The 27,341-nt window shown below is 37.8% G+C and overlaps 1 protein-coding gene across 1 annotated transcript in view; it reads right to left on the bottom strand.

Annotated features, from left to right (window-relative positions):
* Nucleotides 1–329: 329 nt before the first annotated feature.
* The window catches only part of SLC1A3 (solute carrier family 1 (glial high affinity glutamate transporter), member 3), a 67,818-nt gene continuing 40,806 nt past the window's right edge, over nucleotides 330–27,341 (bottom strand). Inside the window, exons 4-10 of the mRNA XM_010565665.1 lie at nucleotides 19,222–19,426; nucleotides 17,792–17,834; nucleotides 8,447–8,742; nucleotides 6,624–6,857; nucleotides 3,818–4,012; nucleotides 2,256–2,390; nucleotides 330–992 (exon numbers count right to left, since the gene is read on the bottom strand). Coding sequence (XP_010563967.1) covers nucleotides 788–992; nucleotides 2,256–2,390; nucleotides 3,818–4,012; nucleotides 6,624–6,857; nucleotides 8,447–8,742; nucleotides 17,792–17,834; nucleotides 19,222–19,426 — 1,313 coding nt within the window. The 3' untranslated portion in view covers nucleotides 330–787. The remainder of the gene's footprint in view (nucleotides 993–2,255; nucleotides 2,391–3,817; nucleotides 4,013–6,623; nucleotides 6,858–8,446; nucleotides 8,743–17,791; nucleotides 17,835–19,221; nucleotides 19,427–27,341) is intronic.

The raw sequence follows: 27,341 nt of genomic DNA, 5'->3' as shown, positions 1-27,341 counted from the left end.
AAATTAAGGCGGCAAATCCAGATTGGAGGTACATACATACATACGTAAATATTTGCAAGTCAGTGGGAGCTGACTAGGCTAAGTTTTTTTCAATATCAGCTGAGGCTAATGTGAAAAACTGTCTAGATAAAATAACTTTCTTAGAAATATTTCAACTCAGCTGATAAAAGTGCTAATTTGGGGTATTTTTTCTTTATTTATGTTTTCCCCCTTTTTATCCTTTTAATTAATGTCTTTCTCTTTATTGTCCTGCTAGTATTTGAACAACGATATAACACTAGAGAAAAAAATCAGATAAAAACCCAAAAATCCTGTTAATTAATTTAGCTGGATGCAGTTATCAAGGTAGAAGTATTGATTGTGTGTTTATAGAAGTTAGGAAATTTGCAACAGGTATTTAAAAAAATAAAACCATTTTCAGGCTCTGTTATCTGTTTTACCTTCCAGTTCACACACACACAAAACCCCCCCCCAAAAAAAAGAATAGGTTCACAGGACTGAGTAACATATACACTGATTTTTGTTTTTGTTTGAGAATCTCTCTTTTTTTGTCCTCAGTTAGCACATGTGTAGCAGGACCAGTACTGTGGCCTGTTAATTTTTTCTAAGTGGGAAGCCAACATATACTGTGATCACTGCTCGTTTGGAATATATTTTCATTAACTCTTTCCAGTGCTAGCATAAAGGGAAAAATCAAGGAATAAGTGAACTTGGTGAATGCAAGATATTAATGGCTGGAAAAAGTGTGTGTTTTCCACACTTGTGTTGGACTCATGCTTTCTTCACCCTACATCTTGGTTTCACTATCTAATGGTTTCTCACTCTCATTTTCTTGTGAGATCAGTTGGTATGGTTTCTTCATTTCATTCTCCTCTATCACAGAATTACCCATTTCAGCATCCCTGTTCTTCAGCTCATGCCGTGATAAATGTTCAACAATTCCTGCTCCAATGGAGTCTCCCAAGACATTGGTAGTGGTACGGAGACGATCCCTAAGGAGAAACAGTAAGTCAGCCTTGATTTCACCACTTGTTCAGGGAAGCATGCAGACTAGCTGTTAAAATGGCCTTTAAAAATCTACTAGATGATTCAGCTATTTTGTATACATTCATTTATCTGAACAGTTAATGCCATGATTTCTTCTACAGAAATTAACAAATATACTAGGACTTAGAGTCACAAAATTTGTTAATACTCTTGGCAACTTCACAGCAAGAAACAGTTGTGTGATGAGGACAACAAAGGGAGCACATAGCAGATGCTTCTTGGAGGGATTTCTCTACACTGGTGGTTTGAGTTTATATCCTCTGAACATGTAAGCCAATGAGAATCTACCTTGTTAGGGTCATTTCTGTCATGACTGTAAACTACAGTCAGTAATTTAGGGTAGAATTGTGCTGAAATAATTCAAATTAAGCTACAACAATTCAGCCCTCTTCAGCGGGCTCTGCCCAAAAGATGTAGAAGGCAGCTTGATGAGGAGTGACTGGCACTGTTACTCGATAGGCATCCACCTACATAAGGCTGTGGGCATGTGGTTAGATAATCATTTGAAGACATTATGTTCTCATAACAACACAGCCAACTTCTTGCAGGGATCACTTGAGAAGACTGAAGGGTAAAACCCTCTGGAAACTATAACTAATAGGCATTAGATGAAATAGAGGTGGGAGGAAACCTGTCTTGATCTAGCTCCTGGACCTAAGGAATTTCCCTATATGCCTACAGGTGTCAGTCTTCTACAGGCAGAGGCATGGAAAAACTGAGGGGCAATACATTGTGGTAGCTGGATAAAAGAGTTACACAACTGTTTTTCATTTCTGTGTCCATGGGGTAGGCGTATGAACCTTTCCCAGATTAGATAGCAGGCCTCCAACGTGAGTCAGATCTGAACCAGCTCTGACCCTGATTAATGGAAAGGTTTTCATTGCCATCCTACAAAAAATAGAAGACTAAAGCAATTCTTTGCTGATTTAATTACAGTGTGTCTGTAATTTTTCTTAGTACCCTAAGGATCCAGGTTTCTAAGTAACCCTTTCACATGCAAGAGGAACCATCATTAAGTAACACCCCTCACCATCTGCTCTAAGAAAATACCTTAATCACAAGAAATAGTGATTCTTTTTAACACTTCCTTCCAACTGCCTTCCACAGCAAAAGAAGTACACCACTGACTGCGATATTGCCAGAATGTCCCTGGCTATTGCACTTCTAAATATGGTCTAAGCCCTTAGTGACTCCATAAAAATACTTACAAGAACCAGTCCACTGCAATAATAAGAGTGATATCATCTGTAGGCAAACCTACTGATGTAAGCACAATGACCATGGTGACCAGTCCAGCTTGAGGAATGCCTGCAGCCCCAATACTGGCAGCTGTAGCTGTGATGCTGTGCAAAGAGATGGCAAGAGCAATTAATTGACTTCCGTAATAAACTCTCCTTATCGTCTGGCAAACATTAAAACCAGGTTTGAAGCAAGAATGCATTTGATCAGTAGTAAATAAAAAGATGAGGCCAGCCCCTTATCTTAACACTGCATAGCTTCAGGGGAGTGTGGATCTTAATCCAAAATGTTTACACTAAACCTTTATCGGAACCCTTGAAATATGATTTTGTTAGGTTGTAAATCCCCTACTAGATGCTAAGGGCCAGACAAAAACACGGCTACACGCCCACACCCATTGAACAAACTCACTCCACGAGCTCAAACATGTTAAAAGAAAAGCTGAGGAGGTAATTTTGTCCTGGCAGATCCAATGCAAGAATTTTTATTCTCTGTCCATCTCACTATAACTTCATGCCAGGTGAAGCATCTGTCCTCCAGCAGTTGGCATTCTGCCATCAGAAAAGAGAAAGCTGCCAGAAATGCTGAGTCATACAGTCTAGTAACTTGATAGAAATATGCTTGTTCACACCTGGTTTAGGAAGAATTTGTTTTGTCAGGTGATTTGGCAGGGAGCAGCTCTAGTACTAATGAACATGAAACTATTGCCTCGGAGTGTGAAGGCAGAGTTTTGCCCTCTCTTGATGAATATTGAATTAAGCTGGCGGTTTATATAGAGAGAGTCACTTCTCCTTGAAAATCTTCTACGTTCCCTGTGCACTATATCTGAACTTCCAGTGTTCCTGCGTGATAAATAAGTGTCTGTCCTACAGTGTCCCTCTCTCCCCTTGCTGACCTTCTTTCTTCTGCACATGTACCCATCACCCTTATCTCTTAAACTGTTTGATTAACATAAGGAAATTAATGCAGATCAGTTATCATCAAGTGCTACTCAGTGGGTTGTTTGCTGTTCCATTTCAAACATGAAGGCTTGTGTGCTTGAAAACATACCTATCTTCTCCACCTCTATCAGCTGGTGTAATAAAAGGTATTACCTGCTCCTTACACAGCTTGCTCTATTTGTATCCTGAGACCATCAGGACTAGGAAAACACTACCTCTCCTAGCTTTAGCACTGTGACACTTTTGTGCTACTGCTTTTTACCTGGTATTGATTGTAAGCCTATAGCTCCCAACAGCCGCATGAGTTCTTAAGAAAGAAAATTTAAAAGTCATTAAAAAATGTTCTTATTGACTTTAATAAGTGCAGTGATAAGTATGTCATGTTACAGTTTTTTAAAGGTTTACCTAATGGACAATATGTACTGGGGGGGCTCTTTTGTGGAGAAGATGTAAATCATTACAGTTATTCAGCTACTGTAGCAGTTCTTGTTTTTAGCTTTAGACACTCTTGTTTAATCCTGCATATAACAGCAAGAAGGAGTCATTGCAAAGGTGCTTTTATTAGATGTAGGTAATAATGGCTTCTGTACCTGATTGTGATAATCTGCCCAAAGTTCAGATCAAAGTTGTTAACTTGTGCAATGAAAATTGCAGCCAAAGCCTCATATAAAGCAGTTCCATCCATATTAATTGTAGCACCAACTGGCAGTACAAATCTTGTAACTCGTTTGTCCACTCCATTTATTTCTTCTAGACACTTAAACGTAACAGGTAGTGTTGCCGAGCTGAAACAAAAAGAAAGAATGTAATACATGATATAAATTCTACAAAGATGGAATGAAAAGTGTCATGCCTTGTGATGACAAGAGACATTATTCTGTCTGTCTTAATTTTTATGTGATGTAGCAAAATATTTTTTTAAAAAATGCAAAGGCTGAATTTAAACACTTCTAATGATGGAGTACCTCATAATGCTCTTGGAAACTTTTTCCAATGGTTAATTACTGTCACGCTCTATGTAGTCCCTAGTCTGAATGTGTCTAACTTCATTATTTTGTTACGAGATTCTTCTGCTAGGCAGACGAATCTATTTAAAAATCCCTGCTTGACATTTTTTATGTCTTGAAGTTATGATTGAATCATCCCTAAGCATTGTTTTCCTGAAGTTATACGAATTAGGCTATTCAAGCCTTCAGTAAACAGCATGTTTTCTCTTATTTGCTGGTTCCCCTGGAAAGGGCATTTTGATGGATAGTTACATTACTTTACCACTTGTGGGTTAACACCAGTAGACAGCTAAGCACCACACAGCCACTTGCTTACTTGCCCCCACACCTTGAGTGGGACAGGCAAAGAGGAAAGGAACAGTAAAAGCAAGAAAACGCAGGGGTTGAGATTAAAAAAAAAAAAAGGTTTAATAAGTGAAGCGTAAGTGGAAGAAGAGAGAAAGAAAACAAAACAAGTGATGTTAAAGCAATCACTCACTACCTCCCACCCACAGGTAGACCAGTGCCCAGCCAGTTTCTGAGTCAAAGATGGCTAGCCTCCCTAAAATCCCATTTTCCCTTTGTATTGCTGAGCATGATGTATGTGGCATGGAATATCTCTTTGGTCAGTTTGGGTCCTCTGCCTGGTTGTGTGCCCTCCCAACCTATTGCACACCCCTCAATCTACTCACCGTGGGGGCAGAGTGAGAAACAGAGAAGGCCTTAACACCGTGCAAATACTGTTCGGTGATAGCTAGAACACCAGTGTGTGATCAGTGTTGTTTTGGTCACAAATCTAAAACATGGCACCATACAAGCTGCTACAAAGGAAGTTAACTCTGTCCCAGCCAGGCCCTGTATGCCACTTAATCTTGTTCCCCTGCTGCCACATCCAAATATGATATGAAAGGAAATTTCATTTAAAGACCAACCCAACTGAGCATTTTGGCTTCATAGGCTACAGGAGTGCCCATTCAGCCCACATGATGCCAAGTTCCTTTCCAGAGACACTGTCTCAGAAGGAAGGGTAAGGTGGCCATTTTATAAGAGCTGCCTGGGCTCTTTGTTCTTAAAAAATGTGTAGCTACATCTGATTACACCAAAGTAAAGAGGTTTTTCAAGACCCAGCAATTGAGATTACTCTGTCTCAGTGACCTCTTCATTGCTAACTACTTAACAGACTTTCATGTCTTTGAGAACTTTACTAATATTGACAAAATAAAATACTACTAAAATGTAAAATAAAGAAGGGCTGTGGATGATTGTGCTGGGAAAATCTCTTTGATGACAGTCAATTTTAAATAGCTATTAAATACACTCACAGTATAGTATGGTCTCTTACATCAGTCTAGGTTCTTACTGAGAATCTTGAGCAGTGCCAAGTGGAATGTCTTACAGAAGCTGGAATATACCCTCTTAACAGTATGACTGTTACCCACCGGAGTTGTAGCTTCATTTTATTTTCTCTTAAACTATATTGACTGGCATTAGTTTCATTATCTTCTTTTAAAAATCATTATTAATCAAATTCCCTTTTAGGCATTACAGAAACTTGCAAGGATCGACATCCAAATGTCAAATGTGAAATTAGTAATTGTTCCTCTCTACCCATTAACATACTGTCATAATTTTTCTAAGCCCTCAAAAGCTTTTTCAGTGATACAAAACTTAACTAGATTCTACAGTAATGGTCACAATAGCTTCTCATCCAGATCTTCAAAATAATCCCAAACACCAGAGACTTGAATTTAGTAATATAGAATGTCTGACTTAAAACATTTGTCTTTAGGAGACAATTTTAAAATCTATTAAAATGAAAGGTGTTTTATGCAAAGTCATATGGTATAGAAATGTATATTTAATTACAATAATGTTTCATCATAGATTAAAACAGGTTTTTTATTCATATGATGTACCTATAACTTCAACAACAAAGAGCAAAAGTGGCATTTCTGGCGCACGTTGTATATCCATCACTGGCTATCAGGATTTTGAGCACAGAACATCAGCTGCCAATAAGGACTCTCAAGCTCTCTCAGAATCCTCTCTGAACTTCCCTGTTGCTGCTCCATTTTGTCATGCATATCCTTTGCCAGCTGCATTCTTTACCAGTAAGCCATTACAAACTACTTAAAAAACTCAAACACCAAGGGTAACCAAAGCCACAAGGGTTCCAGCCATACACTCTGCATCACCAAACAGATTCATTTCATCTCTGTTCAGGGATTCTTATAGAAAACAGAGTTCAAGTCAATATAATGATAATTATCTCTGTTGGAGAGCAGCGGAACTGAAATAAAGTGCCCAAGTGAATACTTGCATACAGAGTTAACCAATTACATGAGGCAAATTTGTTTCTCAAACCAGTAATATTATAAAAAAAGTATGGCCTTAAAATATTGTATTATACCTGGAAGATGTTCCCAAAGCTGTGACTAATGCCTGGATTAAGCCTCCAATAAATACCCAAGGGTTCTTACGAGTGATCAGGAAGTAGAGAAGAGGTAGGACAATGACAGCATGAATTAGCAAACCGATGATAACTGTTACAGTATACATGGCAAGCTGACCACCGATCACACCCATATCTTCCATCTCAACAATTTTTCCAGCAATCAAGAAAAGGATTCCAAGTGGAGCATACCTGCAAATAAGAAATCATATCAGTATTGTACTGAACAAAGCAGAAATTCACTCCCCCATCCATACCTTTTCTGTTTATATGCATGCATGAATGTAGGATTTCACCATTAGGATGACTGTAATTATTCAGAAGCAGCTCAAGGGTTCAACACTTTAACTCTTAACAGTTCAAACCACAGCAGTGTATGTTGCTGATGGGCGCCATCGGATTCAGGATCTGTTAAGGATGTATAGCATGCCTTTCAGACATGTAGGGAGATGAGCTCCCTTTGGAATTCAAGTGTCATTTAAAAGCTAGTTTAGTCAATTCTGTTACAATTCTATCTGTATGAACGAAGGCTCAACTGACATAGCTGTGGACTGTGCCAAGTACCCAGCTCTATTATCTTACCAGTGCTGTTTCCCATGTTGCTGGGGAATGAACCCAGAGAGAAGGCTGATAATTTCCAATGATTTCAAGCTGCTTCTGGCCATGGCCCATTTTATCCAGTGGGGCACTGGATAAATACTTTAGCATGAAGCCACCTGTATGACAGAGGTTAGCTGCATTGTGGGGCAGCAGCAGAGGTGGTATGATCGGCTTTTTCCTATCGGTAAGCACCGCTGCAAATGAAGAAAGAGCTAGTGCTGAGCATAAAACTCTAACATAATTCTGCTGCAGCGGGACTTCTGGTGCAGCCTAATTTCTATAAATGTCCACTTGTCTTTTCACACTAAGTTACCACAGAACAAAATTTATCCAGTATATCTCCACTGCACTTTAAGCCATCAAATCCATGTAGAAATTTCTCAGAAGTAACAATCCTTATCCACTGCTTTATCATCAGAATTTTGGTTACTGGGAAAAATACACTTATTTTTAGTTTTGTATCTAGTACTGCAACATATAGGTGTGTGTTTTTGGATAGGCTTTTGGTGTTGATTTGTTTGTTTGTTTGTCTTCTGTAGTAAAGAAGGCAACAAGACACAATTTCTTTCATAATTAACCTTCTACCTGACAAATAATGAATCTTCATTGCTGAAAAGTCTTCATACCTGAAGTTTGAGGGAAAACCTATTGGTTTTATTTACCTACTGAACACAATAAAGAAAGCAGGAAAATTCTGTGTATGTGCAACTGCAGCTCAAATGCAAGGACATATGTATACACACTACACAACTGCAGGAACCAGTTGTGTTGGAAACTAGTGAAAACACAGTCTTGCTGCATAGAAATAAGATTATGGGAGAGGTTTGCCAGTTTCCTTTAGTGCAGTTAGATTAAGATATAAGGAAACTTTGATAGCATATTGTTATGATTGCTATCTTTATGAAGACATAGAATGGCTCTGTATAAGCATAGCAAGTTCTGCCATAGACCCTGATTTTTCTCCTGTCAAAAGCTAAACACACTGAAAGAGCAAGTATGTTTGGGCAAATTATTGACATACAGAGTTACAGTTCTTGGGTTAATTTATGAAAAAAGTCACAAGGTGGGTAAGGCCTTATTGTTTGACTTCCTGCCAAACAGAATCTTGCTATCCAGTGCCTGATTGTAATGAAAAAATATTGTTAGTAGCTTAAAATGGAATTTATCAAAGAGGCACTTACCACATGATTAGAGCTACCAATCTCATGATAGCTTCATTAAGGCTATCAAAGAAGTCTTTTAACGCCTGACCTTGCTCCTTCATGCTTCCAATCACCAGGCCAAAGCTTATTGAGAAGACCACCAAGCCAAGGGCATTCACTCCATTTACAGAACCTGGAACAGGAACTATTTCCTCTTTCATTTGCATGAGGGTTTCCACTGCTTCTGACACATTGCTTACTATGGCAGCCACTGTGGATGTGTCATTGGATGGAATATCTACTTTAAACATTCTCTTTTCATAGTTAGTTTTGAACTGTTGAAATGAAAATAAAACAAAGATAGGAATTCTGTGAATTATAGCAAACAAAGGTGAAAATCACACATTAAATTATTAATTACTATTGTAGGGCATTTGAATTCTTTGTGTAATATTTGTTGGTAAAATGTACTGTGACGAAAACCTGGCTTTCCTGAATGCAACAAAAATACACATTAACTTCAAGAACTAAATCTTCACCTTTAGCTTCAGAACTCACTTTCTCATAAATATATCAAAATCAAAGACACAGATTTGTCATGCTTATGAATTTTGTGACAAAACTATGATTCTTAGTTTGCATTTTTATACATTGTTGTTTTTCCCAGCAACATATTTCCAACTGTCAAATAAATAGGTCTTTTTTGGCTAGTGAAAATATTTTCATGTTCTTTGGAGTTTCCTTACTTTTTCATCTTTTTGAATTAAAAAAATTAGACTGAACGTAACTTAAATATAACATACCTCTTTTTTCCTTAGCTATGGCAAAGCCATTAGTTTTCTATGCTTCGCAGTAATAGATCACCACTTTTCTTAATTAAGAAAAGGGGTCTACATTAAATGGTTCCATCATGGAATGGGCAAATCAATTTCAAAATCTCAATGTGACCCTAAACGTCTACTTTGAAAACCAGTCTTTACCACCTAATGCTTTTCTAGAGAGAAATATGCATTACAAATATTTTTGTCTGGGCTCAAAAAGCCCTGCAGCCCTGTCCTGATTAAATTCTGTTGAACACAAAGAAAACTAAATATCACTAATAAAATGTTTCTAATATATCTCAGGATTCTAAATACCCTATTAAAGCCATGGGATGCTGGTGTGAAGGTTATTCAGCAACTTTGGATTTTTATTCCTTTGGGCTTGCAAATAAAAGATAAGTATTAAGTCCGGGCACTGTAGTATTATTAGTATTATCTGGAGACTGTTGCATACTCCAAAAGTATTTGAGTGAAATGGAGTACTTATGACTAAGATGGGAAACCTGAATATCGGTATCTATCTACACTTACCTAATTTTCTGTTATTTTCCACACCTGAATGGTTTTATGCACACCTTCCACATATTTGCTGTATCCCCCTGAAGATTTTAAGTCTTTCAGAATTTCAGATAAAACTTGCTTACAGGAGATTTATAGAAAGTTTCTGAATAAGATGTAGCAGAACAAATTTCCATGGAGGTCAGAATTCTTGAGTTTTAAATGAAATTTGCTAAAATGTTTTAAGATTTGGGCTGTGGTTAGAGGAGACAGCTGAGCTGTTTGAACAGTTGGCTGACACAGAAAAGCCCAGTTCCACTCCCTCACCCACTCACATCCAACCTGTGAAAATTTGTCCCCTGTGTTAGGTCTAGTTTGATCTCTCAGTAAGCCAGTTCTACTTTTTAAATTGGAAAAAAACTTACCAAGCAAAAAAAGTGGTCATTTTTGGGTAAAGGCTATGGAGATGAATCATCTCACTGACGGGTGAATGCCAGACAGGGCAAAACACCAAGACTGTACCTACACAGCTGGGGAAGGAGGGATGGGATTGCCTCTTTAAGTGACAGAGAGGTATTAGAGTGGAAATGGAAATTGTCTAGAAATTCTCACTAAGGGGTTCTTAATTCAGTCCTGACAGGAATGATAAAATACTGCCTAGCATTGTACATGAAACACTTCTAATTTTTTTTTTAATGTGTACAGTTATAACACTTATGTTATATGTATATTTTTACTACTGTTTTTCAGTAAGAAAAAAAGTAGGTAAAAATTCCTTAATGCAAATATCTGAAGGGTGTAGTTATGTTGGACTTGTGGGCATAGAGATTAGACAAACTTAAAAAAGCAAGCTGTTTAATGAGGACTGGAATTAAAGCCTAATTTCCTACCAAGTTTCTTATTTGCTTCCTATTTTCCCTAGACAGACCATAACTGACCTTGCTCTGGTTCTCCTCCATTACCCTCAGGTCCTCCTCTCATTCCTACCTATTTGGCTAGGTCAAAAGCCGCACGTGAGGCGGCTGTCAGTCGGTGTGAGATGTGTGCTGCCTGGCTGGCTGACTGCTGCCTGTTGGAACAGGCCATGAGCTAAGTCATAAACTGCTTTTCTTTCAGTGCCAGCACAGTCTCACTTTGCCTGAGAATTGCCCCTTTCATGTCAGATTAGGTTGGAATTGGCTATTGGGCTCAAAAATTATGGCAGGGGACTGAGAAGAAGTTGAGCATTTACAGGGGAGAATGCACAATCACATGAAGTTTCCTGCCTTTAAAAACCCCAGTTAGAAGTCGTTTTAGGTTGTAATAAGCATATTCCTTCTCCTTTGTGCTGATTCTGGAATTCTGTCCCAGCAGGAAGATGCCCTTAGTTCTTTATTAGTTAAGTCTCTTTAGGGGTATAATATGGATTTTAGGACTTCACTTAGCAAAGTCTATTTCCATTTCAGCTACTACACTGGTACAGTGAGATGTAGATCTTATCTGTTGACTTACCCTGTTGGCCAGACTTAAGTGTTCAGGAATGTTACTAGGGAGGATAGTCTTTCTAGAACCCATTCCAGAGCAATGGAGAAACGGTTTATTTAGAGTGAGATTCAAAATGGGAATCTGAGTGACAGGAATCAGAGCAGCTTTATTTGCTCTTGGACAGTCACTTGAACTAACCTTTCTTTCACCGTTGCTAAATGAAGTTAAGAGTAAGTCTTGTGGCTGTGGCTGTCTACTTATGCCCAATGTTGTCTATCAAAAGTCATGAGAAGGCTCCTAGTGAAGCAAAAGAAATTAAGGAAAACGAAATATGGAAAATGTAAAGGAGATACCCACTAAGGAAAAAGTATAGGTTGCGTTTTATTCTTGTTAGTGCTTTTTCAGATGGCACTAAAGGCAAAATACAAGATTGTATTTTGTGTGTGGAATGGTGAAAAAGCCAACTGTTTGTAGGAAGTGACAGGATGAAAGACCACCTTCAAGATGATAGAAAATGTCAAAGATTTTGAAATAGATGAGGTAATAGCAAAGTTGACTATTACTGCTCTGCAAAGAAATTGGTGATAGATCATTTTGTGAGCTTTTATGAGATTCCTACTTTCAGGCAGATCTCTATCTTGGTGGGAATCAAAGTTATCAGCTGTTCATGTCGCTCAAACTGACATTTTAATATCCCACTGTGATTCTGCAAATCCTCGTTCTTTTGCAACATTCAGTAATGGAAGAAACTAGGCAAAGAAAAACTGGTCATGTAACAGATTGTAGGCTTAAGGGTCTCAGAAGAGCTAGTTATGTTTTACTAGAAGTCTACATACCTACACTGCTCATCTGTAATGGGCTAGACAACATCACAGAGGTGCTGTCATTTCTGAGGATGTTTGATGCATTTTGTCTCCAGGCAGAGGTATTTTTGCCTGGTAAGATGTTAGATGCAAAATAGTCATAATTTTTCCTTAAGTTCATGTATAGAGAACAAATTAGGAGCAAGGTAGATATTATTTGGAACATATTAATACGAATAGCTTTCTATGAACAACCTTATATGCAAGTAAAATGTAAAAATAATGGCATTTCTGGATTTTTACAAGACACTGTGCTAATGAAAAACTTAAAAATGAATTTTAATTAAGTTAGCTCTTTATGAAATAGACAATATAATTACTTTATTGCATAGTGTAATGAATTAGTTCATACTTTTATTATTATTTTGTTTTCATTAGTGGTACAAGATACCCACAGTCATTTGACTTGAATATATTGCATGACCTTTTAAGAAGCAGCATTGAAACACAGCAGTAGCACATTCCAGTGGTTAACTTGTAGAGAAGGTAATTGCATGGGTAACTGCTCTGAAAACTCATAATTTACTATCAGTACTCTGAGACAGTATTATTAGCACTGTCTGTGCTAAGCCTGTGTGATTATGTAGTTTTTACTGAATGATGACTTTAAAAGCAACAAGTTTGCTTAAATGCAAGCCTAAAAAAATGAAAAGAAATGAAAATAAGGCAGTGATATCCCATCTTCCTAATTAATTTTTTCTTTCCTTTCCATATGGACATGTGTGAAAGCATCTAATTTGTCTGCAGAAGAGCTGATGACATAGGTTAAAATATATCTTAACTACCCAAAATTATCATGAGGACTAGACAGCATATATTAGTTAGTATTCATGTCTGGATGTGTGATTAACACTTCCAATACCCTTGATAAGAAGGAGTTCAGAAAAGAATTTTTGATTAAAAATAGCTCAGAAGACATTAGATTGGATATTAGAAAAAATTTCTTTATTGAAAGGGTTGTCAGGCATTGGAACAGGCTGCCCAGGGAAGTGGTTGAGTCACCATCCGTGGAGGTGTTCAAAAAGTGCATAGACAAGGCACTTCAGGACATGGTTTAGTGGGCATGGTGGTGTTGGGTTGACGGTTGGACTCAATGATCTTGAAGGTATTTTCCAACCTAAACGATTCTATGATTCTATGATTCTATAAATGCAGTTATCAGATGCACCTTTCTAGTTCTTTAAGCTTCAGCTGGCATCAAATTCCACCTATTCAGAACAGAATAACCCTCCCCAAATCATTAAATTGATTCTGTTTCTCTTGATTTCCCAAGTTCACCTATGTTTCTTTTGTCTTTTGAGATATCCCCAGAGCACAGCACAAAGAACAAGCAGTTAAAAAGCAGTATCTGCTTAACAAGCAGACTACTTGTGACTGCTCAGCCCCAGGCTAGATAGCATTTTTGAATTTAGCAAAGAAAGAGAAGTGAAGAGATAATGGCCAGAGCTGAACGATAAATCCAAAGATTTCTTTAGCTATCCCTGAACTTGGGGTGAATATAGAGGTTTAGAGAAAATTTTGAACGAAGTAATCTAGTTTTAACTAAATGTGGAATATTTATCTAGGTGCAGTCTTTCAGAGTCTACTGTTACTGATAAAAATCACAAAAGCCCCCAAATGATCAGTACATAGTGAAGGTAGCAACATACGTCATATGGAAATAACCAACAACAGAAAGTATGCTGTTCGGATTAACAATCTGCTGTTTCCAGTGATCCCCATCTGCCACTGATTTAATTGGAGGTCCTGATAGCGACAGGTTGTCAACAGGACTTTGGTCTTTCGCAGGGAGAGTGGGAGTCACTCATGAAGAACAGAGTTAAGCTAAAGCCCAACATTTTCCAGATTATTCTTAACTTGACCTGCTAGGCAAGGGTGGCCCCTTGTCCCTGTAGACTTTCCTGGGGCATGGGCCTGAAAGCCACGAGCTAACACTGAAATGGTTCTGCCAATTCTCGGCTGAAAGGTTTGAATGAAAGGATTTCCTTAGCTTTTCTGTGGGCTCTCTTTCTCTCCTACAGGGACTCCTCCTAGCTTCTGGGATCCACAATGGGGGGGTTCCTTTCTGGAGGGGAAGGGGCATTTTGTTCCACCTCTCTTCCTGTTTCTGGGGAAGAAAATGTGCAAAGAAAGGAGGACCAGGAGAAGAAGAAGCAAGAGGAGGCAGCTTTGTTTGCCTCGCAGACTTGCTGGGAAAGAAGAACAGGAAAGGCAGTCCAAAGAACCATTAGACTGAATGAAGAACAGTAGGAAATTTAGGAAGATCCTTCCTAAATAAGGCCTAAAGTCTCAGTCTTACTTCCTGACTCTTCGTCTTCCAGCAGCAATACTACAAAAGCTTTTGCAATTCCATCTAGAAGCCCCTTCCACCTTGGTTACCCTCTTCATACAGCTCCATTTCATCTTGCAGGAGAGCATTTCCACATCCAGAAAACTAACTTTACTTCACTAAAATTAATTATGCAAAGAAAAGTACAATTTTCCATGTCTTGGTTTTACAAAATTTGAGTAATAGTTGTTCTTTTGAGGTTAAAAACTCTGGAAATGATGGTTGGTCCTGTGTGTTAATGGAGCTGCTTTGGGAAGTTCTTGTTGTTGATGGGGGAAGTAACAGGTTCAAAACTTGCTGTGAGTACTAACACAGTCATTAGAGGACCTGTCTGCTGGCCATGGTGAGAAAGAAAAAAAACCTTCCAGTGGGTTCCAACACAGACCTCTGTCAGGAAAGAAACCTGCCTAAGGATGCTGTAAAACAGAGTGTGAGTGCCTATTATATCAAAAAATATGGTCTGAATGTGGAGTGCAAATGCCAGTGATGGTTTCCAGGTGTGCAAAGCTGTGGATCAGTATTAAGGCTTTGAGTGTGGACTACTATAAGCAGTAGTCTGGTTTGTGTCTGGGCCAGCAAACACAGTGTTACAGAACCAGATTAGTGCCAGATGGATCATCCTTTTTCACAAATATTCTGAGAAACATATGAAAAACCTGATGTAAACTTTTGAAAAGGAAGTTATGGAGTCAGGTGTACAAAGTCATCTGGATACCTATGAATCTTACATATACTTGTTGCTCCATAAAATGTTTTTAGTTTAAAAAATCTGCTACAACAAAATAACTTATACTTAAAAAATCTAGGTTTTGCTACCTGATTCAAAAGGTAATAGTATCAGTATGAGAGATTTTAAATCCTGGTGCTTCAGTAAACATAGCTGTTGATGAATGTCAGAAAAAACTTCCATTAAATATTTCCTGGGTTTTGAACCATTTTTTTGAAATCCCTTTAAGCTGTAAAGCACATGAGAAATACAATATACTTAATGTAAACAGAATCTACAGGACATCTTTAATTAAGAACACAAATTTAGGACTGATAGTCACTAAGTCAAGTTTCCTGATGCTGTAGGATACTTTATCAAGAGAATTTTTCAAGCTGTATCTTAAAATTGATGAGATAGTTTGTTCCCATGACTCCTAATTGAAGATTTTTCCAGGACCTTATCTTTTAGGTAATGAATGTTAAAAACCTCACTAATTTCCACTTTAATTCAGTTCTAGTGACTTCCATTTCTTCTTGTATAAACATTTTTCTTAATCTTATACAGGTCTGTTATCACTTTGGTTTTTGTACCTGAATAGTTTTTAAATCAAGCTTCTTTTTGCTTTATACACTGTGTTCTTTTGATAATCCCAGCAACTCCTCTCTCCATTGTGCTCATTTTGCCTGAATCTTCCTATGAATGTGATGTCTCAAATATACTCTGTATTCCAGACAGTCACTTTCCTCTGGCTTTATTTCCTCTCTTGGAGTTATGACACCTAATATATCCTAGAGCTGAATTAGAGGGGTTTTAATTTTTTTTTCTTTCTGATGATGACTTCCCATCTCAAAGCAGAAATTACTGTTGATTTCTAAATGTTTATTTCACATGGGATAAAGAGCTACAAGGAGATAACCAAACATGCCAATGTCTGCAAGAGCCAATTCACTTTGTTGTTGTGACTTTATAGTATTACAGTGTGCCAGGGACATACCACTATTGGCATTTGTTAGATATCTTGATAGGAAGTGCTTGGACTTTCTTGTCATCTGTAAATTTCATTATGTGCATCTTATGGCAATGTCATTCATAAAAATATCAATTAAGGTACGCTTAGTCCTTCAGCATCTTCCACGGCTATCTCCACAAATTTTACAGTTCTTACAATAATCCTATCCCCTGCTCAACTATTTCACTTCCCTCATATTAAAAACTTTGTTTTACAAAGTCCAGAGAGATTAGATGCATTGCACTTCTGTGGCACCAAAAAAAAAAAAAAAAAGAGCAGTCTTGTGGAAGAAAGGTGGAAAGTTATTCTGGTACAATCTATGTTTCAGAAACCTGTGTTATTCTTTATCTTTTTTTAAATGTATTTTTCATTTTCATGTATTATGAAGTCTTTACTCTTTGCTTCAAGGTACTTATATCCTTCCGTACAATTGAGATCAAGCTAATGGGTTATTAGCTGCTTAAATCAATTCCCAAATCCTTTTGAAACTGCAATTCAAAAGGCACTATTATTACTTTCCCCAATTATAGATAATAACTTCCCAACTTGAGAGATTTATTAAAAATACTTGCTGCTAGATCTGTAACATCATGCCCTAATTCTTTCATCATTTTGTGATAAAGATGATATCATTCCCTGACTTTATTACAATAAATTCTTTGAATTTTGTTTCTAGTTTAGAGATAGACTTTCGTCTTTCCATACCGCTCTTCTGCATCACTGTCCTGAGTTCATCATCATCCTTGCTGAAAACAGAGGCATAGCATTTGTTGGTTTTGGACCTGTGCCTAGTTTATCTTTAATCTTGACCAAATCTTTAATCTAGAAAGTCATTGCTTTTTATTGGTCTCTGTTTATGTAACTAAAGAAAATGTTACTGTTCCTTTTCAATTCTTCTGCAAGATGTAACTCAGCTGGACTTTGGAAAGTTTCTACTTCATCCTCTTGCTTCTTGAGCTCCAGATTTCAGCTTTTTTTAATTGCTACAACAATAACTGGTAAATATTATCAGTTCAAGATTGTCTGTGGGGTCAATATGAAGCAATTAGATTATGGAAATACATGTTATACGTTTCACTGAATCTATACTGTCCTCCTTTTAAAAAAGGAATGTAACTAGTTACTATTATTTTCTCCATAGAACAGTTAAGGTTAAGACCAGGCTAATGACAGAGGAATTTGGGAAGCAATATAGAAAGAACATTCCTATGCACTCCTACCATAGGTGCCAGGAAGTCCCCTAGTTTGATTTTGTAATTGATGTCCACAAAATTGTTTCTGCTGTTTCGAACCTATGCACATTTCTCACATGACATTCTTGAATATCTTCCAGTCTTTGTTCATATGGTGTGTATCTCAGTATCTTCCAATTTAACATAACACTGTTTATGAAAAGTAAATTCTGTATTGACTTTAATGAAACTTGCTGTAGACTTATGAATTTGACATTTTGAAAAAGCTTATTTTCTGATTTGCTGTGCCAGGTGTTTTATTCACTTCTCATATCAAATACTGAGGTAATATGATTGAAAACAAGGCATGAATTCGGTTTGGGTTTTTTGACAGCTGGCAGCATACATAAGATTTGTTTCTGCTGTAAGTACAAGTATATGATATTCCTAAAGAAAATGCTATTACATTTCAATTTCTTACTTTGTTATGTTTTAGTTGGAATAACAAAACATTTTTACCTGTTTAAAGCAAGCTTCCACCAGATTTGGAGGGAACATATTTCTGTGAAAAAGAAGGAAAAAAACCATGAGAAGTAGTAAGGTTCTAGTAATATCTTAAGTAGCGGCACAGCTAATAAAAGAATTGACCAGCTAATTTTCAAAGGAATCCTAAGACAAATATGTAATTATGTATAAAGTGAGTAGAGCTTTGCATATAGCATTAGCCTGGTTAGCTTTATCAGGACGAAATGTAGTAGCGTTGGATAGATACTGGCAATTGCAATCTCTGTATCCAATATTGCTTATCAGGTCTGGCTATGGAGCAGAATGTTAGCTAAATTACCAAATGAACAAAGCTCTGTGGGTCAGTGCTGACTTTTAATTTTGCATTTATTAATGCTTTCTGAATCCAGATTAATAAAGAAGTTATTAATATTTAATGCATTTGTACTTCTCAAACATTGTTTGCAGTCACATAGCCTAGTACGTCGTGATAGTTATCACTTGATTTAGAGTCTTGTTGTGATTAAGAAATAAATATTTCTGAAGTTTGAGTATTCTTATATGATTATATACGTGTGTGTATACTTGTTACATATGGGGGTTTGTTTCTTTGCTTTCCAGAATGGTGACATTTCTGAGGGAATTAGAAGCAGCCTAACTGAATAAATCTTGAGGAATCTGAGTGCAAACCTCTTCATGGGTCTTTCTGAAGTCCCCCTTCCTGGCAGCATGACTCTTGGAGGCCTTTCTCCATGTCTCTGGCTTCTCCAAATGGGTTAGTGGAACACAAAATTTTGGTGGCTTTACCTGTGGAAAAGCTCCCGAGTTCAAAACCTCAGCTTCCCTACTCCCTGGAATACATCTGTGACATATTAGCTCTATAAAAGAGGCATTGCAGAGACTCTGAGCAAGGAGAAAACAAGATTTTATATCTGTGCCCCTCTACTTCAAGCATTTTACTTGCCTGTTCCTGGAATTTATTTCCCATCCATACAATTTAACAAGTTGAGTAGATGCACCCAGATTGGCAGCTACAATTCAAAATTAAGACGAATACCTAAATCAGGGATCCATGTGAAGTGAGAAAATTGTTGAAAGTTGAAAATAAAGGAAAGCAGAGGAATTTAGTAATAAGGACTGTGCTACAGAAGGAGGGGAAAAGACCCATGCAGATAGCAGAACAGAAGTCTTTCTTTTATGCATGAAAGAATGTTTCTTTGAATATTAAAAGCAGTTTCTTCCATTGCAACAGCTTGATTTGAAAATAAATCCTTGTATTCTTTTGTAGCGTTGTAGGGATTAGAGATATTGGTATCACATAGTTGAAAGAAATTTGGCTAGTTTATGTAGTCACTGTCTAAAATTCTCTACATTTGTTCTCGCATGAATCTAAATATTACTGTCATTGCTATCAGTACAGAAAATGTGCAATATCATAGCCATACCTGATTAAATCAAGAAAGGCATCTGCTGCTGTCACTTGCACAATTTTGCCTTCTCTGTGCATGTTTTCTTTAGTACCTTTCCCAGGGTGGATGATGACCACAATGATTATACCAATCAGTACAGCAATGATCGTAGTACTCATGTAGTAGACTACTGCTCGGACTCCCATCTTCCCTGATGCTTTACTATCCAGGGCAGCAATTCCTAGTAAATTGAAGCACAAGGACATTCACCTCGTACAGTTGTGAGTAAAGAGTATAAACTCAGCATGATGAGAATGGTTTTGTGGGAAGAGTTTTGATGACCAGTACATTTAAAGCTATGCAAGTTAAGTTGGCCCTCTTTTGCAGCTTGTACTGCCACTGTCTTCCTATCCCACTCCTAATGCTTGTTATTACATAATTTATTACAAGAGTTACAGTTTTCTGTGCTTTGTTAACACTTTGTTAAAAAGCAAAGATTATTGTTCTGATGCAGTGTGGCATTCCCTTATTTCCAGCAAGCCAGTTCCTGGGTTTTGATTAGCATAGTCAGCATAGTCTGAAAAATGTGCCTTAGAAATGTGCTGCACCTAATTTGTAATAGTAAGAAAGAAAGCAGAGTACTCTCAAGTAATGTTGATAATGTTTTCTACAATTAACGTGTATGAAGAGTTTTCTTCAATCCCTAATGAAATGACCTCAGTTTACCTCTGTCCCAAGCCACGGGAGTTTAAAACAGATTAAATGCTGTTAGCTTGTTTCAGAAAATCCGTACTATTGTATGAATTAGCCTTTAGACTCTTTTATAAGCTTTGCAAAACTTGCAACATTAATCCTAATTCTTGGCTCGTCTTAATGCATCTGATCTAATGTGAATACTAGGGTGCTTACTATGGCATCTGTTAAAGTGTTTGTTCATCAAATTGCACCAACAGAACTGCACTGTGTTTTTTTAAATGAAGGTGCAGTTCTGCCAGGGAAAGAACTCTGAATCTCTGAGAAGGAGTGTCTCATGAGGAGTGTCAGAAATGGAAATGCTCTTTCTCTTTCCAAGCAGGTGCAGTTAGTGTTCTCCTTAACATGCCCCTTTACTTCTTCTCCTTAAAATTTCAAGTAGTCAATAACTTCCCCATACTTCATCTGGAGGACTACACCATCTGTCTCAAAACAGTGCTGATGCTTCCTGTTGGAATCCAGCTTTTGAAGTGCAGGAATGAGAAAATTGGTCAGGAAAGAATCTCTTTGCTTTACCATCTCCTCCTTTAGCCCCCTATAAAACTGTCTAATTCAGACTTCTGCAGACTGCCCACACATATATATAGATGCCATCTTTGAACATACAAAATATAATGAAAGTTGACCACCTTCTGCTCTCGCTACCTGTCTCAGGGGAGAAAGCATTTTAAATAAGGCAACAGGACTGCATAAATATCAATAATATAGAAACATAAAACTAGAATCATGACCTGGCAAAACTAAATGTTTTCTCAAATCATTGTAGATATATTGTACTTCTGTCTATCTTCTAAAGGAGGAAATATGTGCTACTGGAGTTACAGTGAAAATACTCTAGTCACTGATGTAACTGAGATCAAGGCTGTGTTCCAGGTTCTGATCAAATCTTCAAAGTATAAAACCAATCACATGCTTCATACTTACCCTTTCATTTCAGCTAGCATTTGCCTGTCCTTTCGGCAGAAGCCATTAGAACCGGTAAGATTTGTAGCCACAAAATGAATTGCAAAGGAGATCACTAGATTTGCACCCTGAATTGCTTGATTTACTTGTGCCATTGTAGTGGAAGAACAAAGTGTTACTGGCACAGCAAGAAAATGAAAATGGAAATCCAACATTTGAAGCACTTGAGCCTTCATTTCTCTGCCTAGCTTTTCCATCTGTAAAACTGGATGATAATGCTTGTGGTAAGTTTACATTTAATTTTTTGAAATTCTTTGAGGAAAATGGTGAATGCTACCAGGTAACAAACATTTTTCTTATCTTTACAAACAGGAAGTAAGCCCTGTAGCCTTATTGCTGGTGGATGGAGGATTGATTACTTTTTTTGAGTCCTCAAAATAATGTGAATGCAAAATAATTCAAATATAATTGACCAGTGCATAAAAGTACTGGTAATAATTTTTGGAGAATTTTAGATCTGCTACTGAGTTGCACAACGTTTATAACAGACAGCATTTGTTAAAAGTTGTATTTTTAAAGTATTAGTATGTAACTTAAACTATAATTTAAAAAGTGAAAATGCATGTGTACTAGTCCAGCCAACTTTATCTTTGTATATTTTAATTGCTGGTTTATGTTCTTACTTGCTCTTTCTAAAGTAGCAGCAAAGGGCTGTGTATTTTTTCATTTTAGCTAAGATCAGCTTTAAACTTGGTTTACGTCCTGAGCGTGAAAAGGTTAACTTACATAGTTTGCTAGGTAGGTTTGGAAATGCACAGGTGTTAAATCAGTCAGTTCCCAGTATCCTGCCCTTGCCAGGTAATAGATTCAGCACCAGATGCCAAGCCCTGTCAGTCTGGAGGGTTTGCAGGCATACGTGCTTACTTCTTTAACCAGACCTGACCTTCCTTTATACTCCACACTTGATACTAGGTTGAGTCTCCCACACCCCAAAAATCACTAGGAGTCAGTGTAGAGCGTACCTTATCACTAAAGATTGCTGCGTAGAAGGATTAGAGCTTGTGATCCTATTTCTTTCTTGGACTGATTCTGGGACTGAGTGGTGAACCATGTGCAAGTGATATGTCAGGAAGCAAGAGTCATGCTCTTTTCTTTATAAGCTGCTTTCCAGCTTGCTTTCCTATTACGCACTCCAGCTGTGACTACATGGCCCCTTACTCTAGTAAGGCCCCCTTGGTTAGTCTCATTCCTGCGCTTGCTATCGTATAAAGGACTTCTCAGCTTGAAAGTAGGGAACAGCAATTCCTCTCTTGAGCTCTAACCACTCATGGCATGTATAGCAGCAAGCATTGAAAGCAGAGGGATGACAGGCTTAAGTATGAACAAAAGCTATATGAGGAGGAAGCAAGTTCTAATCTCAGCGAGCCCTTGCTAGGGAGCTGCAGGGCAGCCTTCCCTCCCCCTGAAGTTAATGGGAAGTCAGGGAACTCAGAAGAGGGACACCTGGTACCATCCAGGGCTGCAACTGCAAAAGCTTCCAGCATACCACCAGCAAGAAATTTCTAAAAAAATATTTTAAATCTGTTTTTAAAACACAAGAAAATGAAGGGGGTGGTTTTCTTTACATTTTAAGATGTTGACAAGGTTTCTCAGAGCTGAATGGGACTGTGGGAGGGTCCTTAATGGAGAAGCAATAAAGTTTGCTCCAAAGTTTTCATGTGTCACAGACCGTTGTATCCTCAGTGTGTCCTTTCACAGCCAGCCAGCAAAAATCCCATTGTCCCGCGGGAGATGTATGTGCCCCTTTCATCCTGCTTGCTGCTCTCTCCTCCACACGGCTGCTGGCTCCAGCACCTCTGGCTCCTCTCTTCTTCCACCCTCCCCTTCACCAGGGGGCCTGGGAAACTTTGCTGTGCCACCGGTCCCCACGCACAGGGATGCCTCGGAGTTGTCAAGGCAACCTGGAGCAGAGCGCCTGTAATTTCTCACAGCGTGTGTGCGCACACAACATGAATGGGAATGATTTTTTAAGTATTGACGGGCAGGGAGGGAGGGAGGAAAGGAAGAGAATAAAGAAGGGGGCAGGCATAAGTCTGTAAAACTGCAAACAAACCTAAGCCCTTACCCCTGTCCTCTCCCTTCACCTACTCTTTCCCTCTCTTCAGAAGTAAGTGAGGAATCAGTCACACTGTGAGTGAAATAAAGACATGACAAGGAGTTCTCCAGAGTGTCAGGGCAAAAAAAGAAAGCACTATGTTGTTCCTTAACAAATGTGTTAGAGAAGAAATGAAAATATTTTAGGATGTAGGAAAGGCAGCAAGCAAGTATGTGATTGCAAGAGAAGGAGAAAGAGAGAGAGAAAGGATGGGGGGGAAAGGAGAAAAAAATCTAGTTGGGGCAACTTATTAAAAATTCTGAGCTGTTAATCTGATAGTTCTGATTGTTCACCTGACTTGATCATGGTTCTGCAAGTCAGCATGAACTAATGATGCAGCAACTTTCCTGAATCGTTACAATACTATGACTGGTTTTGTGTCAATTATATTTTTTTATATTGTACTTATGATTCTAGATTATACAGAATTCTAGAATTTACAAATCCAGAGTTGCTGCTATTGTTTTTAGTTTTCTTGACATTGAAAATATACTGTACATAATCTATATGTAATCTTGGGTTATACTAGGGCACACTAGCACCAAGGGATGGTACTGTACTCCTCAGTAAGATCAAAGGTAAAATATACTAAGTATGTTTTCTTTAGATAACAGTTAAGCCAGTAATAGCTTTGGATGTCCTTGTTCAAAAATAAATTCCAATTGATTATTTTGAAAGCCAAAAAGCAGAGCCTATGCTAAGAAGTCCTACAACTTCAGAACACTTTCTCCCTTTAATTATCGCAAATGCATTGACTGATTTTTTGCAGTACAGTCCAATGTCCTCAAGTCATAAGTAATGAGCTATTTGAGTTTAAGCACATACCTCATTTTCCTGTTACAATACCTAAGAGCTTCTGCCTGTGGGGTTTTTTTAGGAAGAAGGAATATACATATTTACACAATTAGACAGAATATGCATATTTACCACAGTGATAACTGGTTGGCAGCTGGTATGACTGAGGCTATATTTCTGTGTGTAAACTCCTAGTCAACAAAGCATTCTTGGACTTACATTTGTCCTCAATGTTAATCACTAACTAATGTGGTTTGCCGAATCAGGGTCCATAACTGGCAGTTTTTAAATGGGATCTTTCTTACGCTCAAAGTGAGTAGTATGCCACTGAAGAATTGGGCAAGTAGCAAGATTCATTTTCTTTTGCTTTTCCTAAAAAACCAACTACTTAGCACTGACCCTAGTACCTTCAGTGATTTTATCATTTATCAGAGCAAGTGAGACTCTGTCTCTGTGGGGAGAGGGTGTGCATGTGAGCGTATGCATATATGCATTTGTATAATTTCACTTTGAAAACAGTTACAATGCTCACCTACTGCTTTTCATGTTGGAAGTCCTTGTTTCTGAAATCTTTCTGCTGCCCTTTAAAAACTTTTGGAAAAAACAAGACGTTTATATGTTTGCTTTCCTATACTAAAATTCTTACGTTTGTAACAAGAGAATCTAGCACTTTACCCACAATATTTTTAACTCTTGGTTTCTTTAAAATCACTTTTGATGCATAATGACAAAAATTTCAAATATAGAATAGAATAGTTCAGTTGGAAGGGACCTAAAATGATCATCTAGTCCAACTGCCTGACCACTTCAGGACTGACTAAAAATTAAAGCATTTTAAGGGCACTGTCCAAATGCCTCTAAACACTGACAGGCCTGGGGCATCGACCACCTCTCTAGGAAGCCTGTTCCAGCGCTTGACCACCCTCTCGGTAAAGAAATGCTTCCTCATGTCCAGTCTGAACCTCCCCAGATGGAGCTTTGAACCATTCCTAATGTAATTCTTGATCCCCTAAGAAGTCTTTATTTTGGAAGAAACAGTGTACAGTGACCCATACAGACATGTTGGAGTTATTTTAGAGTTTGCCAATTTATGTAAAATAAATTTCAACTCTGCCATTTCTAGCTACTACCAAACACCTTATTCTCTGGTGAAGTCAGAATCCTGCTGAGACATTGCAATAGGTTGTTGCAAATATATGAAACAGTTCTGAATGAGTGTGTGGAACAAACTGTGCATTCTGGTCTTCATACATATTGACTACTGGAAATAAAAAAGAGAGGGTTTCGATGATCATGATGAATTCTTTCCTTATTCAACATATTTGAACTGAATTGATGGCATTTCCTTGCTAATGTAGATTTTTATATAAATTTCCTTTAGATGTTTTGGACTCAGTCTTTAGAAACAAAACATTATGAACAGAGTATATTTTTATTGCTAATTATTTTCCTGTTTATTTTTTACGGTCTCTTCATTAGGAAATGGCAGCTGCTTGTTAAGGACTCCTATGGTGGAACGGCAATAATGGCAACTGTTGACTCAGGAGTGTTGCCCTAATTTTGCTTCTTTAAGGTTGTCTTTCACTCTCCTAATGAAGCAGTCTTAAATGAGCTACTCTTGACCCCCTACATCCACTAAGCACTGTGTGATGAGTAAACTCTCAGTGTGAGACCATGAGAACAATCCCTTTTGTGTATGTTGACGAGGATTTGTGGAAATGAATAATGTTGTGCAAGGTCACGGTAAAATATGCTGACAGAAAGATTGTAAGGAAAAGCAATAGTTAGGTAAAGACAGTGGAAGTATTGCCAGAGTTTAATTAACATGATTAAGCCCTAGAGTTTTATTCTGATAGCTGTTGAGCATGTCCTGAGTGGTGCTGAGCATTCCCAGAAAATAAAAGTTAAATAATATTTAAAGCTTTGACAATTGAGCCCTTCACAAGATCAGGTGCAAAATTAGTCCAAACTCTAGATTATTATTTTTAATAGCAGTAGCAGTAAAAGAATAAAATTGCAAAGAAAAAAGCTAAATAACATTTTCAAAGAACTATATGCATTGGTGAAACTAATTAATATTAAATCAATACAGGTAATGACTTCCTGAAACGACATTTAATGCCTGAAATATAGCTCTGTATGCATTTTTGCATGAACTGAGGGGGCAAGCTGCCTCCAAATCTCAGTTTAACTATTCTTATTTGATCATGGAAATTTAAATAATGAAATCAGATATTTCATTAATTTTTCCAGGTCCATTAAGAACATTTGGCAAATATCTCATAAGAAAATTAGCAGTTGTACTTGATCCAAAACTACGTGACCGTTATTAAGCCAAGCAGACTAATGAAACCCATGGCTGGGACATAGTAATGCAGTTCAATGAGCCAATTAAATGGCCAAGAGTGGCTTCTAAAGGACTAGACCTGCCCCACAGCTTTGTAGCCCTGCCCTGTCCTTTGCCACCAGTGAACTATTAACTCTGGGTTTTGGAGGGTTGGTTTTTCTGTCAGTTTTACATTCTGAATCATCTCAGAATTGTATCATGTGAACACCAGAACTTTTACAAAGGAAGCAGCAGGAAGAGCATGTCTAGGGGTGGAAAACTAGCATTTTCGCAGCAGTTTGCCATTGCTTCAAGTTGGCTGTATTGTTAAACTGCATCCTTTGCTCTTTGGTGGCAGTGCTGCTAAAGCAAGTTAAGCATTCCTAACTTCACCCTGCTTATCTTCAGGCTGGCTCTGTTCTTACCAGGTGGCTGAACAAACACCATCCAACATTTGATGACAAGAAGAAAACAAGGGTGTGTGAAAGAGCACCTGGGCTCAGGAGAGCTCTGGAGGGCCATGGCTACTCAAACCAGCACTGCCTTCAAAAAAAATCAGCATAAAAATATACCCTTATGAAGATACACTCATGTTCCTGTTACATGTAAGAAAAAATCTCGCTGCATGAGTGAACCAGAGAAATAACAGACTTTAACAGAAAGGTGGGACTTAACAACAAGTAGAAGAGTCCACATAAGCACTTAAAGAAAGCGATGTACCTTCCTTTGTGGATTCTCCACTACCACAGTGAGGAGAAAGGTTGTATATGATGAAAAAAGACCTTTTCTAGAGGATGCTAACCTAACCCTGCCATACGTACTCATTTCTGACTTTCATAAAGTGCTTGTTTTGAAATATACCTGAATGTGTATGCTGGATACCTCTCAGTGATTCTGAAAACTTTTGCATGTGCAAAAATGTTGCAAAATGAACATTGTACTCCCTCTGTTGGTCCCATGCATCTTGATGGAAACAGAATAAAAATATGCTAGCAAATAAGTGTAATGTGTGCTAGCTTCAAATATATTTCCTCCATCCCTTTCTAACTTTTGTTAAGGGAAAATATTTTGTAACTGACCATGTTTTTTTATCCTTCATCCTCTTGGCTGCAAACACATGCTCTTCTAGCCACAGTTTATTCATTAGAAGGAAAATCTTTATGAAACCGTGGTAAGATAATGTCAGATCACCATTGACGGGTGTGAACGGTTGTATTGGGTTTG

The sequence above is a fragment of the Haliaeetus leucocephalus genome, unplaced genomic scaffold (genome assembly GCF_000737465.1).
Source record: "Haliaeetus leucocephalus isolate CR32 unplaced genomic scaffold, Haliaeetus_leucocephalus-4.0 Scaffold194, whole genome shotgun sequence".
Classification (NCBI taxonomy): Eukaryota; Metazoa; Chordata; class Aves; order Accipitriformes; family Accipitridae; genus Haliaeetus; species Haliaeetus leucocephalus.
The sequence above is the reverse complement of the archived record's forward strand: the minus strand, read 5'-3'. Positions and strand labels throughout refer to the sequence as shown.